This window comes from Rutilus rutilus (assembly GCF_951802725.1).
Source record: "Rutilus rutilus genome assembly, chromosome: 19".
Taxonomy (NCBI): Eukaryota; Metazoa; Chordata; class Actinopteri; order Cypriniformes; family Leuciscidae; genus Rutilus; species Rutilus rutilus.
This window is the reverse complement of record NC_140232.1, coordinates 25645674-25668751: the sequence shown is the minus strand read 5'-3', so window position 1 is coordinate 25668751 and position 23078 is coordinate 25645674. Positions and strand designations below refer to the sequence as shown.

The following is a 23078-nucleotide window of genomic DNA, read 5'->3' as shown; positions in this document are numbered from 1 at the left end:
ATAAATAACTGTGTTCAGAGATTTGTTCCAAAGAAAAGGAAACCTTTCAGTCAGAACAGAAGGTCTTTCGATGTAGGTGCCTCAGTTGAAAGGCTCACTACAGCTCTTTAGGCCTACTGCTGCCTGGCATAAATTTATCACGGGTTATGCAGAGTTGACATGTAAATTATAAATGTTTCCTGTCATGTTCAATACTGTAATGAATTTACTGGAGATGTCTTTATCGCGGCGAATTCATGAAGTGGCGATGACGAGCGGCAGAGCTCGCGCTGTTCACGTTATTGATGCGCGCGCTTGACAGCTAATTTAAAACGCACCGAGTGCCTCACAAATGCGGAGCAAAATACCCGAATCTCACGGAACAACTCAGCGCACGGATGTGTTTAGTTAATGCTGTCAGCTTCATTGTCCTAGTCAAATGATGCTGAAAATTTGACCTTGGTTTAGGCCTACGTGTTTTTAAAATTCTAAACCAGTCCCTAACCTAAATATTGACTATATTACACAGAATCATGGTCACAAGATTTTCTAACTCCTAGATGATAATCAGTGGTGAAATACCAACATTTCCTTTTTTCTCCTTTCGCTACACTTTAACAAATTAAAAGGAAAACACTTGGGAAAAACATTTATTAAACACAAGGACATTTTACAAGTAATAAGCTCAGTGTACAAGAGCATCTATTTGAGATGGGTGAGACTGTCTACAACTCTTCTGAGAAAACACAGGATTGCAGGTGAAAAACAGCACATCAGAATGTCAGACGTAAAGATAGCAGTTAGACAGCGACACCTCAAAAAATTGAAACATTTTTCCAGAGCCTGCTATTTCAAGACACAGCCAAAAACAAACACAATAATGTTCAATACATTCCCCAACAAGATCCAGGCTCACACCATCTGTCCAGCATACGTTCATTTCAGACAGACAAGCAGACATTCTTTTTTTCTCCCTCTACTTGCTTCTGTCTTCTTATGTGCCGATTAGCTCTCTCTGCCAATTTACAGTTCATCTGGGTTTGGCCTGCCTGGTTGGACAGAGGAGGTGGTATAATGGAATAGGTTGTCAAGGGTGGTCTGTGTCATGGTACAGGTTTGGTCTGGAGAACGAATAGAGGAGGGAAGCAGGTGGGATTGAGGGGTGGCGGACAGGGAGGGTAGTCATTGTGCTGAAGACATTAGCAAAGAGAGCGGTCATCAAAAGAGCAGATAACGGATGACCTACAACCACAAACTCAGCCTCTGACCCCAACCAAAACAGGCAATCACTTAAGAGAGCTCCAGACACCTCTCTCTCCTCTTCCAAAAATGTCCAATCGAGTTAACAGAGTCATTTATGTCACGGTTTCTTCACCTTCTTGATAGATGAGGAACTCGAAGCAGATTCTCTGCGTTTGCGCTGTACAAAGAGGAACATGAAGAAAACCATATTCAAATAATGATGCTGTCAACAGTGGAATTTTATGAAAGATTCATTGAAAAATGCTTGTCAATTTAATCAAATCAATAGCTCAGCAGTTGACGTACAATCAAAGCTAGTATTTATGTGAAAATACATGAAAAAAATTAAGGTTTCATGATATTTCTAAATATCTGAATGCGCATTAACTAACGATCTGATAAGCATTATAATATTGGAAATTTATAGTGTTACTAGTTACACTATAAATTTCCAGGTATCAGGATTATAATAAGAATTCATGATAGATTATTTGTTCATAATAGTTTTTCTGTGTTGTCTCGTCATGGCCTAGTCTTGTGGTGGTCTTTTACTAAAGTAGGCCTATCATAAATTACCAAGCCAACCATTCATTAAGTCATGGCAATTTACAGTTAGGCATAAAAAAAAAAAAAACTCTGAAACTCACCGAATTTGGAGTGAGTGGAGCTCCAACCACATCAATAATCTGCTCTTTGGCTTCAGTTTTGATGTCATCAGCGCCAAGCCAGGATTGACTGTCAGGGGCTCCACCGCTCTCGCTCTGTGGTGTGACTGCGCCCCCTGCTTTTAGAAGTGCGTCATAGCGGTGCCGCAGCATCTGCTGTTCGTACTCACAGTTACTGTAGGCCTGCTTCAACTCGTAAACCAGGACCAGGTCGCTGCGGAGTTCATTAAACATGTGCACTATCTCCTCTGTGGGCATAGGGTTGAGGTCTGCCGTGGAACGAGAAGAGATATGTTATAAGACTTTCTAAACTGAACTGTAATTATTACGGTTCATTTTAACAATCCCAATATTGATTTTTAAATTCTCAAGATCAATCGTTTACTCTATGCTAGTGTTTTATAAAATAAGTCATATTTTACCTAAGTTCAAATTGATTGTTATGAGGTAAAGGTATTGTTCTGTGAAATAATGGACAAGAATAGGTCAGGGTTTGTACACGTTTACCAATAAATTTCCATGACTTTTGACGCAATATTTACGACCTAAAGTTCCATTTAAGTCTAAGTATACATGTAAAATAAGATTAAAAATCCATGTACAAATTTACGTGAGCACATCTTAAAGGATTAGTTCACCCAAAATAAAAACACATGTTGGAGATTAATATTTTGTAAATAAAGTGGTAAATTATGGGGTGTTTTTGCGCAAACAAAGTAGATTGAGGCCACTGGAGTCACATGGATTACTTTAATGACGTCTTTACTACCCTCCTGGGGCTTAAAAGTGGTAGTTGCCTTTAACTAAAATGAATGACTATTAATGACTATATTTATTTGTTTGCTTGCTATTTGTTTTATTAAGTACAAGCTGTGCCAGCCATTACTCCACGCAGAGAACATAACATCACGTGATTGAATGCCTGAATGCCAAATAGTGTAATTTAACCAGCATAATCAATTAAACAAATTCAATTATACAGATATTCAAGAAACAAATTTTCCAAAACTCTCTAGGTTTATTCATTTTTTCAAAACATTTCCAAGGTTGGAAATTGCTTTTTTAGAGTTCCACGACTTTTCCAGGTTTTTCATGACTGTACGAACCCAGAATAAGATACAGCATGAGGAATGTAGACTCTTTCAAAGCAGTTATTTTTAGTGAATCAAAAACATACAGCACAACCAGTGTAATCCGTCTCACAAACAACTAATCTGTTCATACAATGCACATCATTCATTAATTAATAAATTCTAAATTCTCTTAAGTCTCAAATTTCTATCCTATTTAATGGTAGTTTATCATTTAAAATACCTTTGTGCATAGTTTTTTTTTTTTTTATTGCAAGAAAATTGTATTAATATGCAAGTAAAATTGACATTACAACTGAAATTTAATTAATTAGAATAGAATTAAAATCAGAACTGAATCAATAGCTTATGAATCAGAGCCGTTTTTTGTTTTTTTTCAACTATAGAAATGATATGGTAGGTAGGAGCTCAGAAGTAATGCAACTTAAAACGTTACTTACCCACTCCTTGCTCTGTCAGGATTTGTTCAATTGCTTTTATTTTCTTCTGTCCAACTGAGCTGGGCAGCTTCATCTAGACACACAAATTCATTAGTTAACAAAATATACTACAGCTACAAATAAACTTCAAGTAAACTTAAGTTGTGCTTGTGTACTCATGTCTGAATCCATGAGGTCTTTGGAACTCTAGATGGAACATTAACACCTTTAATCTCAGATGGCTACATGGTAGAAAAAAGTGGGAGCAATGGAATAAAAATGGGGTCATCTTTCATTCATAATACCCCTGAAATGCACTTCAGAGAGGGCAGATCAAAACATGTTTATGCACCCGAGTCTGACTAACAGATGACCAGCCACATCTGAGTCATATACTACCCCAGTACCATCCTTAATGGGTTTTATATAGAGCGACCTCCCTTCATTACTCTTTAAGAGGAATGCCTTCCTGTGGGTAGATTACTCTACCTATGACTGTGTGAATCAATCAACTCCTGGCTAATGAGAGAGAAGTTAAATGCCACAGGCTCCTGTGGAGAGGAGGGATGTATCATAATATTCTGCATAGATCGTATATTAAGGAACGGATCAGGGGTCAGTTTTGTCGAAGCGTGCAAGTTGATCTTACTCTCTGGCTCCGTAGTGAAACACCAGCAGATTTGAAGTCTGGGAATTTGATGCCTGCGGTTTCCGGAACAGCCTGCCATTGGACAGATGAGAGGGCATTAGAGGAGAAAGTGATAGAAAGTGTTAAAATTTACAGATAAAAATAAATAAAAATGCACACACACACACACACACACAAAAAAAAATCACAGCGATCATCCTAACTTTGCACTTTCTTTTCTAAGATTGAAAATACCCCCCTCCCATCAAACAACTACTATTATCGCTGGCAGGTTAACTTTGAATTCAGACAGTGTGAATTGTATATAAAGAGAAAATTACAGGTTTTTCCATCTCTCGTTTCTGAGGCAGCTTCTTCTTGGTGGCTTTGCGTTCAGCTCTGCGCATCTCTGTGGTCGTGTCAGCGGCTGTAATGAGCTTCTGGAGGTCCTGGGCCTTCTTCTCACGCTCCTTCTTGCGTGTCTCAATCTTCCTCAACTCCTGGATCAGGTATTCCTCTTCTGCCACCTAAAGGAAGGAAATACATATTCATGAAGTAAATATTCTAACTGAGATAAAGCTTGTACTTAACTCTTTTCCCGCCATTGATGGAATTTTCCGTCATTTATAAAACAGCGGTTCCCAGCCATTGACAGAATTTTTTAAACACTGGCGGGGAAAGAGTTAAAGAGACCATTTCATACCGTTTTACAGTATCTTGATTTTGTTTTAGGAGTCTACTAGAAGGTTTCATGTTTGAATGTTCAAAAAACATTTTTCACATATTTTACATTGTTGCAGCACCTCTCTTCCCAGTCTGTCAATAACGATCAGTCTCTATGAAGCTCCTCCTTCCAAAAGTGCAATGTGCTTTGATAGGTCGGCTGGACCAGTGTGTTGTGATTGGTCAACCGCTTTGAGCGTGTTTCGGAAATGTCAAACCCTTTCCATTACTGCGAGTTTCAACACAGTACTAACACTCCTCTATTTTGAATATGCCTTGAGTGAAAATAATTGTCATGAAGATTGTAAAGTCTGAGCAGTCTCACCTGTTCTGGAGTGCGGTTAAAAAGTCTCTCGAGCTGCTCTTTCCTGCGTCTCTCATGACCAGCATCAAAGATGTAGATCTTGGGCTCAGTTCCTGTTCCAGCTCGAACCTTTGTTAGTTTGCCGCAAATGCTGTAATAACGCTCTTTAAGATCCTCCACAGAGCGCTTCTACAATTACATTGAAATCAGTGAAGAAATGTGATTAGAAGAAAGCAAAATGTAACGTGGTAAAATCACTATTTTATGTTCAGTTAAAAGCAGAATCATGAAGAGGAATTTACTCTGTACTGTTGGTGATCATAGCGATCGTGGATAACAATAAACCTCAGGTCGAAACGTTTACACAAGTCAAACAGGTGATCCGTTTCAGCTTTCGTCCATCCGTCGTCATGAAGATACATCTGATACTCCTGCTCCGAGTACACAGGCACCTGCACAGTCTATGAACAGGAATACGATTTTCAATAACATGCAGGAGAGGAATTTCTATTTCAAAACAAGAATATAACACAATCTCTTCTCTCTTTCCTCTACTAATGTCATTTTAACAATCTTCTCTTTCCAACCTTGTTGAAGCGAGCAAATGGGTAGTCCTTTCCCTCCTCTGCTGCACGTCTCCAGTGATGGAAGATGGCTCCATCTTTTCTGGCTGGATTAGAAAAGGGCATCCACTTCCAGGGCCGCACCTTCTTACAGCCCAGTTTCGCTTTTACGGTCCGGTAGCCTTGCGTAGTATCACTTGGTAACAGGGGAGGGGCATCCCGACTGAAAAAAATAAAACGTTAATGATATGTTTCTATGTTTCAATGTAACAATATCAGCATCCACTGGCAGCATACAGGGCTCAACTATAAGGATTTTTAATACAGGGCTCAACTATAAGGATTTTTATGACAGCCTAGTCGGACCAGTAATTCATATTTTTACTTGCCCTAGCCAAAATTTTCACTACCACAACAAAACAAAATATATATAATAAATATATATATTTAATTTTTAGTAACATTTTTACGTGCAACTCAAGATATATATATATATATATATATATATATATATATAGATACACATACATACATATATACACTACTGTTCAAAATCTTGGAGTCAGTAAGTTTATTTTTCTCAGCAAGGATGCATTAAACTGATCAAAATGAACAAGATTTTGGTCCCACTTTATATAAGGTGTCTTTAACTAATATGCAATAACATTTAAATTAATCAACTGATTCAATGCACTTACTGTGCACATGCAAGTTTTTACATTGTACTTATATATATATTTTTTTAAATCCTGCATATAATTACATCTATAATTACATCGTTGAACTTGACCCTTCCCTTATCCCAGCCTTACACCGAGTCATACCACCATGTCTCTAACCTTACCCATATCCCACTTCAGTAAGTGTTTTGCAATACAACATGAACACAATAAGTACATTGTAGGTATTTTTGATGCAAGTACATAGTAGTTAGACACCTAAACATAAAGTGTAACCAAGATTTCTAATTCAATGCTGTTCTTTGAACATTCTATTCATCAAAGAACCCTGAAAAAAATGTGTCACAGTTTGCACAAAATATTAAGAAGCATAAATACAGTTATCAACATTGATAAGTTTCTACTTCTCAAAAATAAATGTATTTGATTTTTAATTTGCATTTTGCAATAGCTACAAATTATGACAGCTTTAAACTCATACAAACCCTTTTGCTGTACAATTGATGTAATATAACATGTTAGTCAACAAGATCAAACAATAAATGATACATTCAAACAGCAACAGAATCTGCCGCTTCTCATGGGAATCAATTTTTAAAGGGCAATGCAAATAAAATCTCATAATATGGGCAACAAAACAGTGAGGTGAAAAGGTTGAGCCGAGACAGCAATCTTACTTTTTGTCTGAGTACAGCAAGGCATAAACTTCTCTGTGCATTCCTTCTGGTCTCTTGAAGGTTAATGTCTCTGTTACTTTCTTGGCTTTTTTCTACAAAGATAAACAGATTGAGAATTGTCTCAGTACATAGCCAAGACATCTGTCACAGTAACATCCATCTATCTGAATTCAATAGTTTGCTACCTTGTCTGAGTTGATGAAGTCCTTCTTGCTGATGGGTCCTGGATCATTGTCTCCTCCTGTCAGCTCCAGAATATCCCTCACGTCAGCACCGGTAGTCATGGTGAAGGACTAATAGTTTAGAAAAAATTTATTAGCAAAGAAATGTATAAAATACTTATACAATGAAATGGTTGGTTTGCTTTTGAAAGCAGACAAATAAGCATAGTCTTTGTTATGACATCTGAATGAACCATTGGCAGCAGTACATCTGACAACGATCATAATAACAACATCAAACACAGACAACACATCAGGGTTAAATGTTCGAACCTGTTTGCTGGGTCTGTGTGAGCTGGTAGATAAAGAAATAAATTATAGCTTAAAAACTGAGCCTGAGGGCTGAATCAATGAGCCTACAGGCGGGAACCGCATTAAGCTCATATAGTACTTCCAGAACAGTATTTACGAACAATAAAGGTAATATAAGTAACGTTTAATCTTACCTGAGAAAAATAAAGGCAGCCTGTGTTTCTAAAATATGTATGTGGTCTTTATTTGCGTGACAGTGTTTAGCTGAAATGCTGCATCTAGCGGCGGATGCGATGCCGATCTCCTCTTCGACGGTGGGCTCCTCTGTGCTTCACGACACAGTTGTGTAAATGATCGCCACCTATCGGACAAAAGGATGTAGTGCATCTACTGTTCATTACATGTCTTACCTATGGTATATAAATCGCCAACGGATAAATCCAAACTACAAAATAACACGTTTGACAAAACATTTATTTTAGGAGCATGGCATTTTTGGGAATATAATAGAATTATGTGAAACCATTCAAGACACTGCAAAGAGGCAACAGCAATCCCAATTGTCTTTACCACTCTTACAAAATCAACATTTACCAATAAAATCCACATACATAAAGTAAAATTTGCATAAAAATGAGAGAAAATATCTGAAGTGATTAATAAAATACAGCATTTAACCACAATATTACATCATACAAGAAAGTTATCCCTGATAGAGTGGTGGCATATCATTTTATTAACATTAAAAAAAACAAAGAAAACAATATACTGCAATAACAGTGATAACTAGTTCTACATCTTTCATTCATTGATATAGAGACAGACAGACAGACAGACAGACAGACAGTCAGTCAGATAGATAGATAGATAGATAGATAGATAGACAGACAGATGGTAAACATCAATGGGCAGCTTGCATACAAAAAGCCATAAAATGCAAATATTTACACTATTTTAAAATAGTGTTTAAGTAATGTGTCACTGTTTGAATGATTACAAAGCAATAATCGAAGAACTGTCATGCAGATAGCTGGATTACACCAGTTGAAAATTGTATCTAAAGAAATATAATTGATAATCATTAGCCTACTGCTAAAACTTTTCATCATAATCTTTCCCCTTGTGGGAGAGCAGCACAAAAAAAGAAATATATGCTTAAAAAAACCAAAAAAAAAACCTAAAAGCATTTCACAGTTTCACACATCACTTTCAGCCTCCAAATATGTTCTGTCCCTTGCATTACGAGAAGGGCAGTTTAATTTTTGTGCGGACGTGGTCTCGCTTGAGCTCTCTTTCCCTGAGATAGGCCTGAAGCTTGTCTGTTGAAAAACAGACCACAGAGTCGCTGTGTTTGGAGGGAGGACGGTCTCCTTGTATCCAGGGGTTTTGGAGGCACTCAGCAGCTGTTGGTCTTGCCCTGATGAAACATGGAGCCACATCAAAAACTGCCTACAGTACGTCCACATACTAACTGATTCAGTGTGAAACAGACTATAGTGCAATTTCCATATTTAATTTGACATTAAAATCATAATTTGCCTGAAGTTTAGAAGCAGGATATATTTAACAATTGTTTTTCTTAGGTCTATTCATGGAAAGTCATAAATATAATAATACTATTTCTATTTTATTAGCTTTCTATGGAAGCTTGTTTCCGCCACAGAGTGAAAAATAAAAAAGGTAATTGCGACTTTTTAATCTCACAATTCTGACTTTTTTTTCTCACAATTGCGAGTTTACATCTCACAATTCTGACTTTTTATCTCAGAATTACGTGATATAAAGTCGCAATTGCAGGTTATAAAGTCAGAATTGCGTGATATAAACTCGCAATTTTATTAAGTCAAAATTGCGTGATATAAAGTCGCAATTGCGTGTTATAAAGTCAGAATTATGAGATATAAACTCGCAATTGCGAAAAATTTACTTGAAATTCAGACTTTTTTTCTCAGAATTGCATGTTTATATCTCGCAATTCTGACTTTATAATACGCAATTGGGAGATATAAAGTCAGAATTGCATGATATAAAGTCGCAATTGCGTGTTATAAAGTCAGAATTGTGAGAAACTATTCTGAGGTAAAAAAAAAAGAAAAAAAGTCAGTCTTTTTTTTCTTTAGAATTGGATGTCAAAAGATGTCAGAATTGCGAGATATAAACTCGCAATTATGTGTTATAAAGTCAGAATTGCGTGATATAAAGTCGCAATTGCGAGAAAAAAAGTCAGAATTCGGACTTTATAAGACGCAATTGCGACTTTATTTCACGCAATTTTGACTTTATATCTCACAATTCTGACTTTATAACACGCAATTGCGAACTTTATTTTACGCAATTGCGACTTTATTTCACGCAATTCTGACTTTATATCTCGCAATTCTGACTTTAGCCTATAACACGCAATTGCGCCTTTATCTCACGCAATTCTGACTTTATATCTCGCAATTCTGAGAAATAAAGTCAGAATTGCGAGATGTAAACTCGCAATTGTGAGATAAAAAGTCTCAATTATCTTTTAAAATGTTTTATTCTGTGGCGGAAACAAGCTTCCATAGCTTTCTGCCATTCCATCAGCTTCATCAAAATATGACATGAAATCTCATTGTTATTTGGATATAAAAAATAAGCAGTCTATGAATTTTACCAGGCTTTGTTGCTCATGGTGTTCTTCATGAAGTTGATGGCTCCCTCTGAGAGACCTGGGTAACAACGACTGAACTGGATCTTTCCTTTTTTGATGTTTCGATCCCTCTCCCAATTTAAATCAGCATGAAAGGGACTGTCTGCACTCAACCTACAAGAGGAAAGTAAAGAACATTGAGGAAATCAGTTGACAATGGCTGAACAATAAGGATGCCCTAATGGCCATGTCACTATTCCTTATACGGTTCCAGTTTTACTGAATGAAAGTACTTACATTATGAAAGCCAAAACACCAACAGCCCAGATATCAGTTTCGGGGCCAACTCCTTGTCCATCTATGATTTCAGGAGCTTTAGGAAGGACAATATAAACTAACAAACAGAAAATATTTTTTCATAAACTAAATTGGTTTGTTTTTGATAAGATACTTGATACTTTTTCTTTAAAGATGCCAAGAAGCTGAGAAAATGTATGACACAGATACATTACCACTTTAAAGTTTAAGGGTAGTAAGATTTTTTCAAAGAAAGAAAATAAAATTTGTACTTTTATTCAGCAAGGATGCATTAAATTGATCAAAAGTAAGAGTAAAGACTTTTATCATGCTAAAATATCTATTTCAAATAAATGCTGTTCTTTTGAACGTTCTATTCATCAGAGAATCCTGAATGTATGTATCACAAAAATGTATTAAGCAAGTACAACTGTTTTCAACAATGATGATAATAATAAGAAATGTTTCTTGTGCAGCAAATCAGCATATTAGAATGATTTCTGAAGGATCATGTGACACTGAAGACTGGAGTAATGATGCTGAAAATTCAGCTTTGCCATCACAGGAGTAAATTAAATTTTAAAATATATTAGAATAGAAAACAGTTATTTGGAAGTGGAACTGTAATAATATTTGACAATATTACAGGTTTTACTGTATAAGTGATCAAATAAATGCAGCCTTGGTGAGAGAAGAAACTTTCAAAAACATTTAAAAATCTTCCCGACCCCGAACCTTTAAATGGTAGTGTATAATGATTGAATCAAGTGACGTGAAAATTTCTAGAAATAGATTTACCTTTATTATCTGTCATTTCTTTGATGTGTTCGATGTTCAGCACCTGTCCTGGAGTGAAGGGCTGAGCGGAGCCCAAATCAACAATCTTCACTACATTTCGGCCTGTCACAAGCATGTTGTCTGACTTTAGGTCCAGGTGTACAATGCGTCGGCTGTGCAGGTAATCCACAGCGCTCAGAATCTGATCTAGTAGGTCTGTCACATGCGTTTCTGAATATAGATTCCTGTATACCATCAAGAGTAAATGGTAAGGTCATTTTTTTCTCAACACCGACTGCTATAGATATTGATTTAAACTTTAAATGTGATGATATAATTGACCAGAACACTTGAAATAGTGTTATTCCTCTCACCTTTCTGCAAGGTTATAAAGAAGCTCTCGTCCTGAGCACAGCTCCTCTATAAGCACCAGGCAGGTGGGGGTGAGGATGGCCGACTGCAGCTGGACGATCCGAGGGTGACTCAGCCGGCGAAGCAGTTGATATTCCCTCAAAACCAGTTGCCTCTGCTCTGGTCTGTAGTGGGTCATCTTAGCTGCTAACATCTGAGAGCTGCGACTGTCCTCACACTGCGTTACCACACTGAAACGGCCTCTGTCAAATGAAACAAGATTGATTGTGTTTATTTACTTACTTGTTGTCACTGTCTCTTTGGCATCAATAATTATGTCTTAGTAAATGTAGTTAATGTAAATTTGCAACATAAAAGGATTGTAAATAATGGCAATCAATGTTCTGTAAGCAATTCAAATTTGTTTTGCAGAGTTTAAATACTATTAAGGCTTATTCACACTGTCCCATCAAAAACCAACAGGGTTAAAACACACTGATCTAACTAAACCCAACTACAACTTTGGAAGTGTTTGGTGGGTCAGTGTGATCTAGTGGTTCTCAACCAGGGGGTCGGGGTCTACTAGGGGGCCTCAACAAACTTCCAAGGGGGCTTCAAGATGACTTAAAATTGCTTAAGAATTTTTCTGTTGTTTTAGCTCATTTTCATGCTTGTTTTGCCTTATTTTATTTTTTATTATTTGGTTATTTTTAAAATGAATATACATCCTTCTAGTTATGTCAAGCTCCAAAATATTTTATTGGGTAGAAATTGTGAGTGAGGGGGGCCTTCAAATATTGTTATGGACAATGGGTGGGGCCTTGAAGCCAAAAAGGTTGAGATCATCAAGAAGCTGCAAATGTTTAAATGCATATATAAATATGCAGTCAAGTACAGTACCTGTTGATTTCAGACAGGAATTTATAAGACTTCTCAGTGCCAAGACCTCCAGGTACAGTGACCTTTGACCCAATAGATTCCATCTGAATGAGGGGATTGTGAGACTCTGCAAAAATAAAATAAAAATATTATGCCACCTTGATTTTAATTTCTTAAGTAAACAGTCTAATATGAATCTGTTATAATGCACATTCCATTTATTATAATAGAGAGATTGCATTATATTTAAAGATGTTAATTTACAAACACAAAGGTTGGTGGTTCAATCCAAAGTGACCCAGAAACAGGACGTTTACAGAGATCTCATTTAGGGTGTGTGGTAATAAATTTTAAGTCACTTTGGATAAAAATAAGAATTATTTTCAGAATGTTGCACCTTCATAAGGCGTGGCCATAAAAGCAGGTGGTGAAGGGTCACTGAAAGGTGCCAACCCTGTCTTGGTGTTATATGACACTCTGAATATATATCCCGGTCCTCTAGGAAGGGCATTAGCAGTGAAACAGCTGTCTGTGACATTCTCTGACAATGTTCTCCACTCCCCACCTAATATAAAGTAGAATAAAATCTTTAGGAGGATTCATGAAAAAACAAGCATGCTGAAACACAATACAAATGTTCATAATGCAAGATGAGTTTGATTTTAATCTCTTTTACGGAGTCTTTAAAATGTACTCTTACCATTTACACTATACTGAATACAATATTTGACAAGGTCTTTGGACGACACAGGTTTCCAGAACACAAGAGCTCCACCCACTGCTAGCTGAATGACATCTGGCCTGGATGGTTTGACTGGACTTTCTGGTAGAACATTAAAAAAACAATTTTATGAACTTTAAACAACTTTATAAAATACACTACCATTCAAACTTTTGGAATCAGTATTTTTTATTTTTGAAAGAAAGCATAGAATGATTTCTGAGGGATCATGTGACACTGAAGACTGGAGTAATCGCTGCTGAAAATACAGATCACAGGAATAAATTACATAAACACAGGATTGGAGAGCATAAGAAACTTCTTTCAAAAACTTTACCCCAAACCACAAACTTTTAAATAGTAGTGTATCTACTGCGATATATTTATATGGAAAAGTTTAGTCGTTTTTTGGGGAATTAATGATACACAACAAATTAATAAATGCAGATGACCAAATCAGCCCAACAAACATTACCTTTGGTTTTCTTAAATATCGGCACTTTCAGCGAGAACAATTTGGACTTCTTCTGATGACTTTCCGATGAAGTGGCAGCAGGAACTGGGGCAGGGAGAGTCATTTTCTCTGGCATGACAGGCGAAGGGTTCTTCACAATTGGTCCTGCTAGAAAGAGTTTGAGATGTAATTATTATACACAATCAAATGATTTGTTGACAACTGAACAGTGAAGTATCTACTATTCGATATTATAACTCTGTTAAAGCATTAAAAGTAGCCTACCATCTTTATTCTTCTCTACTTCATCCTTGCTGCACTGTCGGGTGAACAGTTTCGTAATGCTAGATGCTGAAGCTCGCATCTTCTTCCTCAGGGTTAGAAGAGGGGTCTTGGGCTGTGAGGATGCTCCTTCTGCTTGTTTCTTTTCCAAGCCCTCTAGCTGAGGAGAAGAATGGCTAGCCCACGAGTGCTTGCGGAAGATCTTCATGAATCCAGGCTTGGAAGATTTCCCACTCGGGGGCTTGTCTTGTAGAGCTGGGGCTGAGGCATATCTTTGAAGCACCTCTTTGCTTTCTTGGCCTGCAACTGCAGCCTGGACAGGAACTGCCAAGGAGCTTCTTCTCAGAGGAATGTCTCTCTTATGGCGCATCTCATTCAATCCAGAGCTTGAACTGTTGGTGCGCCGTCTTGGCGGGGCTTGCGGGATGTCTTGCCGAAGAGATCTCAGAATGCTCTCCATGTCATCATCCTCAGAGTCCTGTAGAAGAGAGCATGGAGATGTTTTTCCAGAGGATCCAGCGATCAAGATCTCACCGTGGTGGTGTTTGTGAGAGAGTTCTTCATATGAGCCTACCCTGCTAGATGCCTCTGAACCGTGGTCAAGCGAGCATGCAAGCGATGATAGCTGTGAGCCATCCACGCTCTCCTCATCACCTAAATGTGCTGCTTCTGTTTCCATGATCTGCAATTGGATGTCATCCTCACTTGAACTTTTCAAGACTGGCTGATGTCCTTCTTCGAGCTCATGGACCTGCGCTCTCACCTTCCTCAAAACAACGGGGCCCTTTTTTGACAAAAACGCAGAGCGACGGAAGAGTTTCCTTCTCACTTGGACTTCTTCAGTTTTTGCCTCCTCTTCATCAGTGGCGTCCAGTTTCTGGCTAACTTCGTCATCATGCTTGTCTTCTCCCTGCACGATTGAAGCTGGAGAGCGTTGCATGCACACATCTAATGATCTGCTTCTTCTCTGGGTGTGTATGTTTGGATGGGCAGCGCTCACTCCACTATCAAACGAGCTGGACTTGAGGATAGACGAATGCATTGATGCTCTTCTTTGGTTACGATTAGCTTCTAAGTCTGGGGAATCTTCTACATACTCTATTAGGGGCTCGTTCAACCTGCCGGAGAGGCTGGCACGGAGGGGTTTACGGCCACGCTCTTGCTTTTTAGCTTGGATTTTATCCCGAAGTGTCATGTGACGAGCAGATATGGGTGAGAGCTGCTCGGAGCTGCAGTAAAAAGTGCTCTTGATGAGGCTATGACGTGGTATAGGAGGCTCACCAGCCAATACTTCATCTCCCTCAGAGAGTTGAAAAGAGGGGCTTCTGTCCCTTTGCTCCAAGCTTATCGGCTCTGGTGATGGTGTGTTCATGGGAATCACCAGCGGGCCACTGTGAACTCTGTCCTTACCAATAAGCACATCTTCCTCATCCCGTTTTAAAATTGTTGGTGTCTTTGACACATGAGCGTAGGGGTCATATTCATCCTCTTCTTCCAAATCATCTTCATCCTCCTGGCTCGCCTGCTGGAAGAAGTCCCAGGCATCAGCCTCATCATAATCTGAAGAGGATCCACTACTTAGCGAGGTGCTGCTGGGCTCCAGGGACTCCTTTGCAGCTGTAATCGAAACATCACGCAGAGGAGCCTCCAATAACTCTGGGATTGGTCTCAGAGTCAGAACCGAGCCAAGACATGTTAAAGAACGCTGAAAGAAAAGGAAGAAAAAGAAGCATGGAAAAGAGTAGGAAGCCATGAAAGAAGAAAATTTTCCTGGACAATCAGTAGCAGAGGAGATGATTTAAAATCTTACCTGCCATTTTCTTCTTGAAATAAAAGATTTTAGATTTTTAGTATTTATGTCCTCTGGTTCTGCATCTTCATAATAGCCCTAAAATAATTACATTTATAATTTAAACTGACACTAAATTTTATTTGTGCACTGATGGTATCTGATGGTCAGATGGTATAGATATATATGATACCACCTACCTGAAACCACTCGTAACTCAAGCACTCAGATGCAGATGGTCTCATTCTGTGAAGGTGGAACAAAATAACTTTATCAACTGCTGCTCACAAAAACAAATACACCCATGTAAACAGATCTTACTCTGGGTCTGGCTGTAGAACCCTATGTAGGAAGTCCTGTGCCTCCACACTTCTGCTTGTGATCTCAGGAGTGTCCCAGTACAGCAAACCCTCAGCAACTTTCATCAGTGTGGCACGGTCGTTCTCACCGAAGAAAGGACAGTGGCATGTTAAGCTTCCCAAAAAAAAAACACACAAAAAACAAACAAACATTATTTTCTACCAATTTATAAATATATATATATATATATATATATATTATTTTATAGTCACATCAAATTTCAGCAAACCTAACATGAAAATATCTGCTGGCTCCATGCCTTCAATGCACTTACCATAAGTAAGTAACCACACCAAGAGACCTGAAACAAATAAAATATCATTCACCAAGAAGTAAAAGACAGAACTGCATTTCTGAACATGACAAATTCTGTTCACCACAATTTGCAACAAGCCACAAAATTTGATACCAGATATCAGTGGCTACTGTCACAGGTTCTTGGTGGACAATTTCTGGAGCAACAAATTCTGGTGTCCCAAACACACTGTACTGATGTCTGGAGTTGTCAATTTCCTGGCAGAATCCAAAGTCACAGATTTTGATGTCTTCTCTAGCAGGGGACACCATTAGGATATTGTCTGTCTGCAGATTTTGTAAAAGTTAGACAGAATTTAAGAAGGATGACCACAGGTCAGAAGATGTCTTTACCATAGACACCAATTGGTATTTTAGTATTTTAGAAATTTCTTGTAATATATACAAATTTAAATGAATGCCACTTAAAACAAATATTATAAAGTAAGTATAATAACTTACTTTGATATCAAGATGTAGAATGTTCATACTGTGTATGTATCCAATGCCCTCCAGAACCTGCTGAATATATAACTGAACCTAAAAACAATGAATGATCATTATAACTTTTGCTTTATTTCTGTGTGAAAGTGTGACTGAAATTCAATGAATTATCAATATTACCTCCCTCTCTGTAACCGATCCCTTTAAAAACAAATGATCTAGTAACCCCTGTGTAGAACATCTGTGGAAGGGAAAAAAGAATGCTACATATTCCACATATTCGATTCAATTAATGATTTCTAAAAAGCAAAATGCTAATTATTGACTAATTTGAAAAAAGTAAGAAAACTTGAATCCTACAATTCTACAACCAACACCAGGGTGCGTCTTGTGGAGAAAAAGTCCAGGAGGCATGCGAGTCTGCGGTGAGCTAGACGGGACAGCAGGTCTCTCTCCTGGAACGCTCTGGTCCGTGTGCTGCTTCTGAGTGGAAGGAATTTGGCAGCAAAACATTCGCCACTCGCCCTATGTGTTACTTTTTTAACCACTCCAAAGGTGCCCCTGGTTATCCACAAAAAAAGCAGATAAATGTTAAGTTCTGTAGCGAATGTCATAAAACAAAATCAAATTATACATTAACCATTACATTTGACAAAAAAATGTTTTATGTTAGATTACATGAACCTCAGTTCAAGATTGAGTTGGTATTCATTATAAATCAGTGATACCTTGATTGACGATTTTACCTTCCTATTTCTTCATAAACTTCATATACAGAATGTAGTTTCCGTCTTTTTCCAAACTCCACTTCTTTCTCCTCCTCAATTTCATCTAGACCTGAAAAGGAAATTTTAATTTAATTTAAATTTACTTAAACACACTATTAGTTCCACATTCCACTACTGCTTCCACATTTCAAAATATGGCAACACATATTTAGGATTTGTAAAGATAAAATGGAAGAAAATAATACAACTCACTTGTATCAACACAGAGTTTAGCGTGGCAAGATGCTTGTCCTGCACTGTTGCTAGCTATGCAGGTGTAGGTGCCACAATCCTCCGTTTGAGTATCCAGCAAAGTGAGAGAGCAACGTGCACTACTTTGGACTATTTCTGTGTACTCATTGGATGAGATTTCCTTGTCATCCTGCAGAAAACCAAATATGTGCATTCTACTGCAGTAAATACAAGTTAAGGTTTATTGTGTTTCCATCCCAAAATAATTATATCAGTATGCATTGTTACCATTTTGTTCTTATAATACCTTAAACCATTGAATGTCTGGGGTGGGTTGGCCAGTAATAATTGCAGAGAACGTCGCAGCCTGACCAGGCCGGACTGCCAGGTTTTCAATGGCCACTTGCACAGCTGGAGGCTCTATGAAAATAAATGATGGATTGACTAATTTCTCTGGTGATAATGTTTCACACAAATTGTTTAAAAACCACATACAGTCTTTACCTGTCAGCAACTCCTCTGTGTTTGAGTAAAACTGTTCCTCAGGATCCATGGGTCCCTCTAACTGTGCTGCCTGGACTTGCCTCTCCACATCATCCTGTTCTTCAAGAGTGTGTTCATCTTCAACGCCAGCAGCAGGTCTTCAGAAGCACACATTTTACCACAAGACATTAAAACATCAATTCACCTGAATTTCACTGCCTTTATGGTTTAAGTATACTGCATACATGCTGTACAATATGGTTCTTTAAGCAATGTTTACAGCCCACAGATAACACAGAGTGTACGCAGACTCACAGTTCAGGGTATCCAGGCTGAAAGAGTATATGAAACAGGTTCTTCACAAAGGAACTGGACCAACCTTCTGATTGGGGCTCTATTTGAAAACAATTAGGCAGTCAAACTCTTACTCTGTTTGATTTTACATACACTAACATTCAAAGGTTTGGGGTCAATATGATTTTTTAAAAGAAATTAATACTTTTATTCAGCAAGGAAGCATTAAATTGATCAAACGTTACATTTAAGACATTTACAATGTTAAAAAGTATTTCCACAGTATTTCAAATAAATGCTGTTCTTTCGATTAAAGAATCCTGAAAAAATGCACCATGGTTTCCAAAAAAAACAAAAGAAAACTGCAATGTTTAACACTGATAATAATAAGAAATGAGTAATACAAGTAAATGAATAATAAACCATGACTGTACTTTTATCAATAATACAACGGTACTTTTATTAATAATGCAACTTAATAATGCAACCTAAAAAAATTATATAATGTAAAATAAAAAAAAATAAAAAAAGTTAATTAATCACTAAGATCTGTGGTGGAACAGTCAGCTTCAAACAAGGAATGTAGAGGGATATTTGTTTGCAGTTCTTCTCTAAACTCAATTGTGAAATAACAAAATCACTTACCGTGAATATGGCAGGTTTAAAAACAGCGCAAGAGGTGTCATTGCCTTTCCAAACCAGTGTTTTAAGTCACAGATCATATGTATAGACAGTCACATAGCCTCACAGGAAGTGCAAAGGGCCACTTGGCCCTATCTGCAGCAAGGCTTGAGTCTTAGCACAAAACCAGCTTTGAAGATGGACGTGGCATGTTAGCGGAGCATGCACTGACAAGGAAACCGTGAGAACATATATATAAACAGATATGAGGAATGGACAAGGAGAAGAACAGAGACAGAGAGAAAGAAGAAAGGGAGAGGACCATACATGCAAAATGTTGGGGCATCTTTGTGAAGACACTTACATGATGATTTTGATCAGATCTTTAGTCTCCTGCTCTGTGACTAAAAAAGGAAATGGGATGGAAAGTGTGGTGTTAAGCAGGATATGGAAATGCACATGACAGACAAGTGTTCAAAAGCTGCTTATGAACCACTTAAAGTATGTGGCATAAATGAAAACATATGACCACATAGGTATGATATAGTAAAGAATGCATTAAAAATGTATGATATATGAAGTAGCATGCAGTTTCATTTAAACTCAAATGAATTAAAGACAACTAAAATTAAACAAACCATACTGTTCAAAGTTTGGGGTCAGTAACACTTGTTTTTTATGGTTTTATTTATATATATATATATATATATATATATAAAAGAAATTAATACTTTTTTTCAGCAAGGACAAATGTAAATGTCTTGACTGTTGACTTGATCAATTTCATATTTTAAATAAATTGTGTTCTTTCTACTCATCAATGAATCCTGAAAAAAGTGTTTCCACAAAAGTAAAACCGTTTTCAACATTAATGATAAGAAATAATAAGAATATTAGATAATAATAATACTAATAAGAACATTTCTTGAGCACCAAATTTGCATTTTAGTATGATTTTTGTATAATAATTGTAATACTATTTTTAAATAATACAGTTTTTGCTGTATTTTTGATCAAATAAATGTAGCCTTGGTGAGATTAAGAGAACTCAAAACCATTTAAAAAAAATCTTACCAACCTCAAACTTTTAAATAGTAGTGTATATGTACACTAAAAATTGTATATTATAATGTAAGTAGATGTTTCCAATGACGATGGCCGATGATGTTTTTGATAGTTTGAGTGATCCCGATGTTCCAGACCAAGAAGCTATTGAATATGGAAAACAGCACATTATTATTAAACATATGATTTTACATATGATTCCATTCTACAGAGCTAGTTGTTAGAGTGAAATGGACATTTAGAAGATCTGGAGTTTCAGTGACGAAACATGAGGAATGGGTGGGAACGAGTGCAGTTGGAGGTGACTGTGGTATGTGCTCCTTCAAAGCCTACTGGTGCCCACCAGTTTTTAGTGGGCAAATGCACGCATTCTCTGCCTTAAATAGTAATTGCTGTTCACCTTCTCCTTCGTCCTACCTGGAGCTGGGGTGGTTTGTGATTGTTTTTGGGTGCTGACCGTCACAGCTAATGGAGCTGGAGGGCAGAGTTCAGCTTTACACTTGGCACTGCCCACTTCATTCAGTAGCTGTAACATAAACACAAAGAAAGAGTATTGGGATTCATATATGATATGAATACGCCATTGAAAAGTAGTAAAAGACTCTGGTACCTCACACTGGTATTGACCCAGATCTGCCTCTTCCGCTGTCTTTATGGTGAGAGTGAGAATTCCTGTCTGGATATCAGATTGAATCTGATGTTTCCTGGTGTTTTCAAGTTGAACGGCATCCTTGAACCACCTGTACATATAGATTGTGTAGGCTCTTTTATAACCATATACGCCATTACATTAATTTGAGTGGATGAAACCAGTTTTACCTTATGGACGGTAAAGGAGCAGATTGTGTGGAGCACTTGAACTGCATATCTTGTCCCCTTACAAGCACTGAGTTATGTAGTCTTGTTGTGAAACTTGGAGGCACTTTGTGAAACAAAAACAACATGCTTTTTATTTAATTTTTGGTGATCCCAAACTTTTGAACAGTAGTGCATATGCAAGACATATGAATGGAAATACATGCAAAAACTAGAAAAGCATGGCGATAATAACCATTTCTCAAAAACATACCATCAATCATGATATTAGCCAGAGTGCTTGCGTTCCCTGCAGGATTGGTTGCATAGCACATGTATTGACCTGAGTCCACCACTGTGACGCCAGTCAGTACAAGATAACAAGCACCCAATTGTCCTTCTGATGTAATGTGATGTTCGTCATCCTTCACAGGATGACCATCTGAGGAAAGCACATCAGCAGAACCCATTTGTAAATTAAATGTAAACTACCCATATTTATACACACACATACAGTACATAGTATTATTTACCTTTATACCACTTTATTACTGGTTTTGGTGTGCCAATGACCTTGCAGACCAGTTTTACAGTTTGTCCAAGCTTTGCTGGATAGTTAGTAAGATGTTGCTCAAAGCACGGGGCACCTGCAAATATAAACAAAGAGGTGTGGAAAAAATGCAATCATTTCATGAGGTCAAAACTGATTTATTCATAAGTGTGCTCTCCTGTGTCCTAACTTACTCCAAGCGGGCTGTTTGCTGCGCTGCTGCAGGTCTCTCAGATCTTTGAGCCAAGAGAGGCGGAGGAGGATTGATCGAGCTTGCAGAATGATTTTTCTCAGCATTCCCCGGTGCTCGTGCCAAAGACCAAATGACCTGTCATCTCCTTCCACTGTATCCTTTACATCAATATCACTCAACTGTGAAGAAAGCAAATGTATTTGGAATGGATGTGAAATGGACTGCAGTGATTAGCGCTGCCATGCTATACAAGATATTGCATATGCAGTGTCCTTTACATGAGTCTTCAAATGCAAGGTAAACTTGAAATTTAGCTATGTTTTCATTGGGATAGCATGTAGAATAGACTGTAAAACTTCTTCACAACTAAAATGCTGTACTAGCAAATGTATAGCTGATTAAACCTTCATTTTATTCTTGAATATGTAGGCCTCGGTGTATGTGCCAAGCTCTCTCTTTGGCTTGCAGAATACAATACAATCTTTGAAGAGAAAGACGTGGCGGTGATGTCCTCTCTGAGAGACTTTGACCTCAGGAATCTCCTCCCATACTGTAAAATGGCCCTGGAAAAAAACACACATAACACTATCATTAGCAGAATGATACCTTCCAATTCCTACTCACACTTGTCATCTTGTCAACCTGCAAACAAAAAGGTTTCAAATATGATGAGACAGTACCTGTCTAATGGGTTCTCCAAGCCCCTTGAGAGGTGCCGGGTAATTCTCAATCATGGAAAGATGATGCAAGTTCTCGGCACGCCAAGGCAAGCTGGAAACCATGGCAAAGGCATCCTCTAACAGGCAACAGTTCTGTTCGCTCTTTGCTTTGTTCCTGATAAGCTCCTAAAAAGACAAAAATGGAAGAGAATTACATGCTGTATTGAAAGCAATAATTATGGTTTCACTATACACACACTACCATTCAAAAGTTTGGGGTCAGTAAGAATTTTTTTGGGGGGATAGAAATGGATACTTTTATTCAGCAAGGACACTTTAATTTAACAGTACCATTTATAATGTTACAAAAGATTTCTATTTTATATAAATACTTCTCTTTTGAACGTTGCATTCATCAATATATTTGTGGAAAACACACCTTTTAGGATTCTTTACGTACCATCACTGTTTTCAACATTGATAATAATAAGACATTTTTCTTGAGCGGCAAATCAGCATATTAGAATGATTTCTGAAGGATCATGTGACACTCAAGACTGGAGTAATGATGCTGAAAATTCAGCTTTGCCATCAAAGGAACAAATCATATTTAAAAAAATATTAAAATAGAAAACACTAATTTTAAATTGTAACAATATTAAACAGTATTATTGTTTTTACTGTGTTTTTGATCAAATAAATGCAGCCTTGGTGAGTATAAGAGACTTCTTCAAACATTAAAACATT

The 23078-nt window shown here is 37.5% G+C and overlaps 2 protein-coding genes across 3 annotated transcripts in view; both read right to left on the bottom strand.

The window, feature by feature from the left end:
- Window positions 1-613: 613 nt before the first annotated feature.
- On the bottom strand, window positions 614-7810 carry dmap1 (DNA methyltransferase 1 associated protein 1). 2 transcript variants are annotated; one of them, XM_084389587.1, is made up of 12 exons: window positions 7639-7771; window positions 7466-7487; window positions 7157-7264; window positions 6972-7063; window positions 5639-5837; window positions 5354-5512; window positions 5073-5240; window positions 4366-4551; window positions 4046-4117; window positions 3418-3490; window positions 1869-2155; window positions 614-1399 (listed from the first exon to the last, which is right to left on the bottom strand). In XM_084389587.1, exons 3-12 carry the CDS (start codon window positions 7253-7255, stop codon window positions 1340-1342), a joined length of 1395 nt encoding a protein of 464 aa, XP_084245713.1. In that variant the 5' UTR covers window positions 7256-7264; window positions 7466-7487; window positions 7639-7771; the 3' UTR covers window positions 614-1339. The 2 variants fall into 2 exon arrangements, with proteins under 2 accessions (XP_084245713.1, XP_084245712.1); XM_084389586.1 differs by lacking the exon at window positions 7466-7487 and having other exon boundaries at window positions 7639-7810.
- Window positions 7811-7900: 90 nt separating this feature from the next.
- The window catches only part of obscna (obscurin, cytoskeletal calmodulin and titin-interacting RhoGEF a), a 46921-nt gene continuing 31743 nt past the window's right edge, over window positions 7901-23078 (bottom strand). The window contains exons 52-82 of the mRNA XM_084389530.1: window positions 22353-22517; window positions 22077-22235; window positions 21674-21851; window positions 21463-21576; window positions 21204-21371; window positions 20954-21056; window positions 20745-20874; window positions 20552-20660; window positions 18470-18548; window positions 18176-18312; window positions 17979-18091; window positions 17693-17861; window positions 17459-17549; window positions 17073-17273; window positions 16893-16953; window positions 16731-16808; window positions 16384-16556; window positions 16249-16275; window positions 15936-16088; window positions 15815-15860; window positions 15636-15713; window positions 13829-15530; window positions 13565-13711; window positions 13069-13191; window positions 12766-12933; window positions 12390-12495; window positions 11513-11752; window positions 11160-11383; window positions 10362-10437; window positions 10089-10238; window positions 7901-8861 (exon numbers count right to left, since the gene is read on the bottom strand). Of these exons, the coding sequence (XP_084245656.1) occupies window positions 8684-8861; window positions 10089-10238; window positions 10362-10437; window positions 11160-11383; window positions 11513-11752; window positions 12390-12495; window positions 12766-12933; window positions 13069-13191; window positions 13565-13711; window positions 13829-15530; window positions 15636-15713; window positions 15815-15860; window positions 15936-16088; window positions 16249-16275; window positions 16384-16556; window positions 16731-16808; window positions 16893-16953; window positions 17073-17273; window positions 17459-17549; window positions 17693-17861; window positions 17979-18091; window positions 18176-18312; window positions 18470-18548; window positions 20552-20660; window positions 20745-20874; window positions 20954-21056; window positions 21204-21371; window positions 21463-21576; window positions 21674-21851; window positions 22077-22235; window positions 22353-22517 (5646 nt within the window). The 3' untranslated portion in view covers window positions 7901-8683. The remainder of the gene's footprint in view (window positions 8862-10088; window positions 10239-10361; window positions 10438-11159; window positions 11384-11512; window positions 11753-12389; window positions 12496-12765; window positions 12934-13068; window positions 13192-13564; window positions 13712-13828; window positions 15531-15635; window positions 15714-15814; window positions 15861-15935; window positions 16089-16248; window positions 16276-16383; window positions 16557-16730; window positions 16809-16892; window positions 16954-17072; window positions 17274-17458; window positions 17550-17692; window positions 17862-17978; window positions 18092-18175; window positions 18313-18469; window positions 18549-20551; window positions 20661-20744; window positions 20875-20953; window positions 21057-21203; window positions 21372-21462; window positions 21577-21673; window positions 21852-22076; window positions 22236-22352; window positions 22518-23078) is intronic.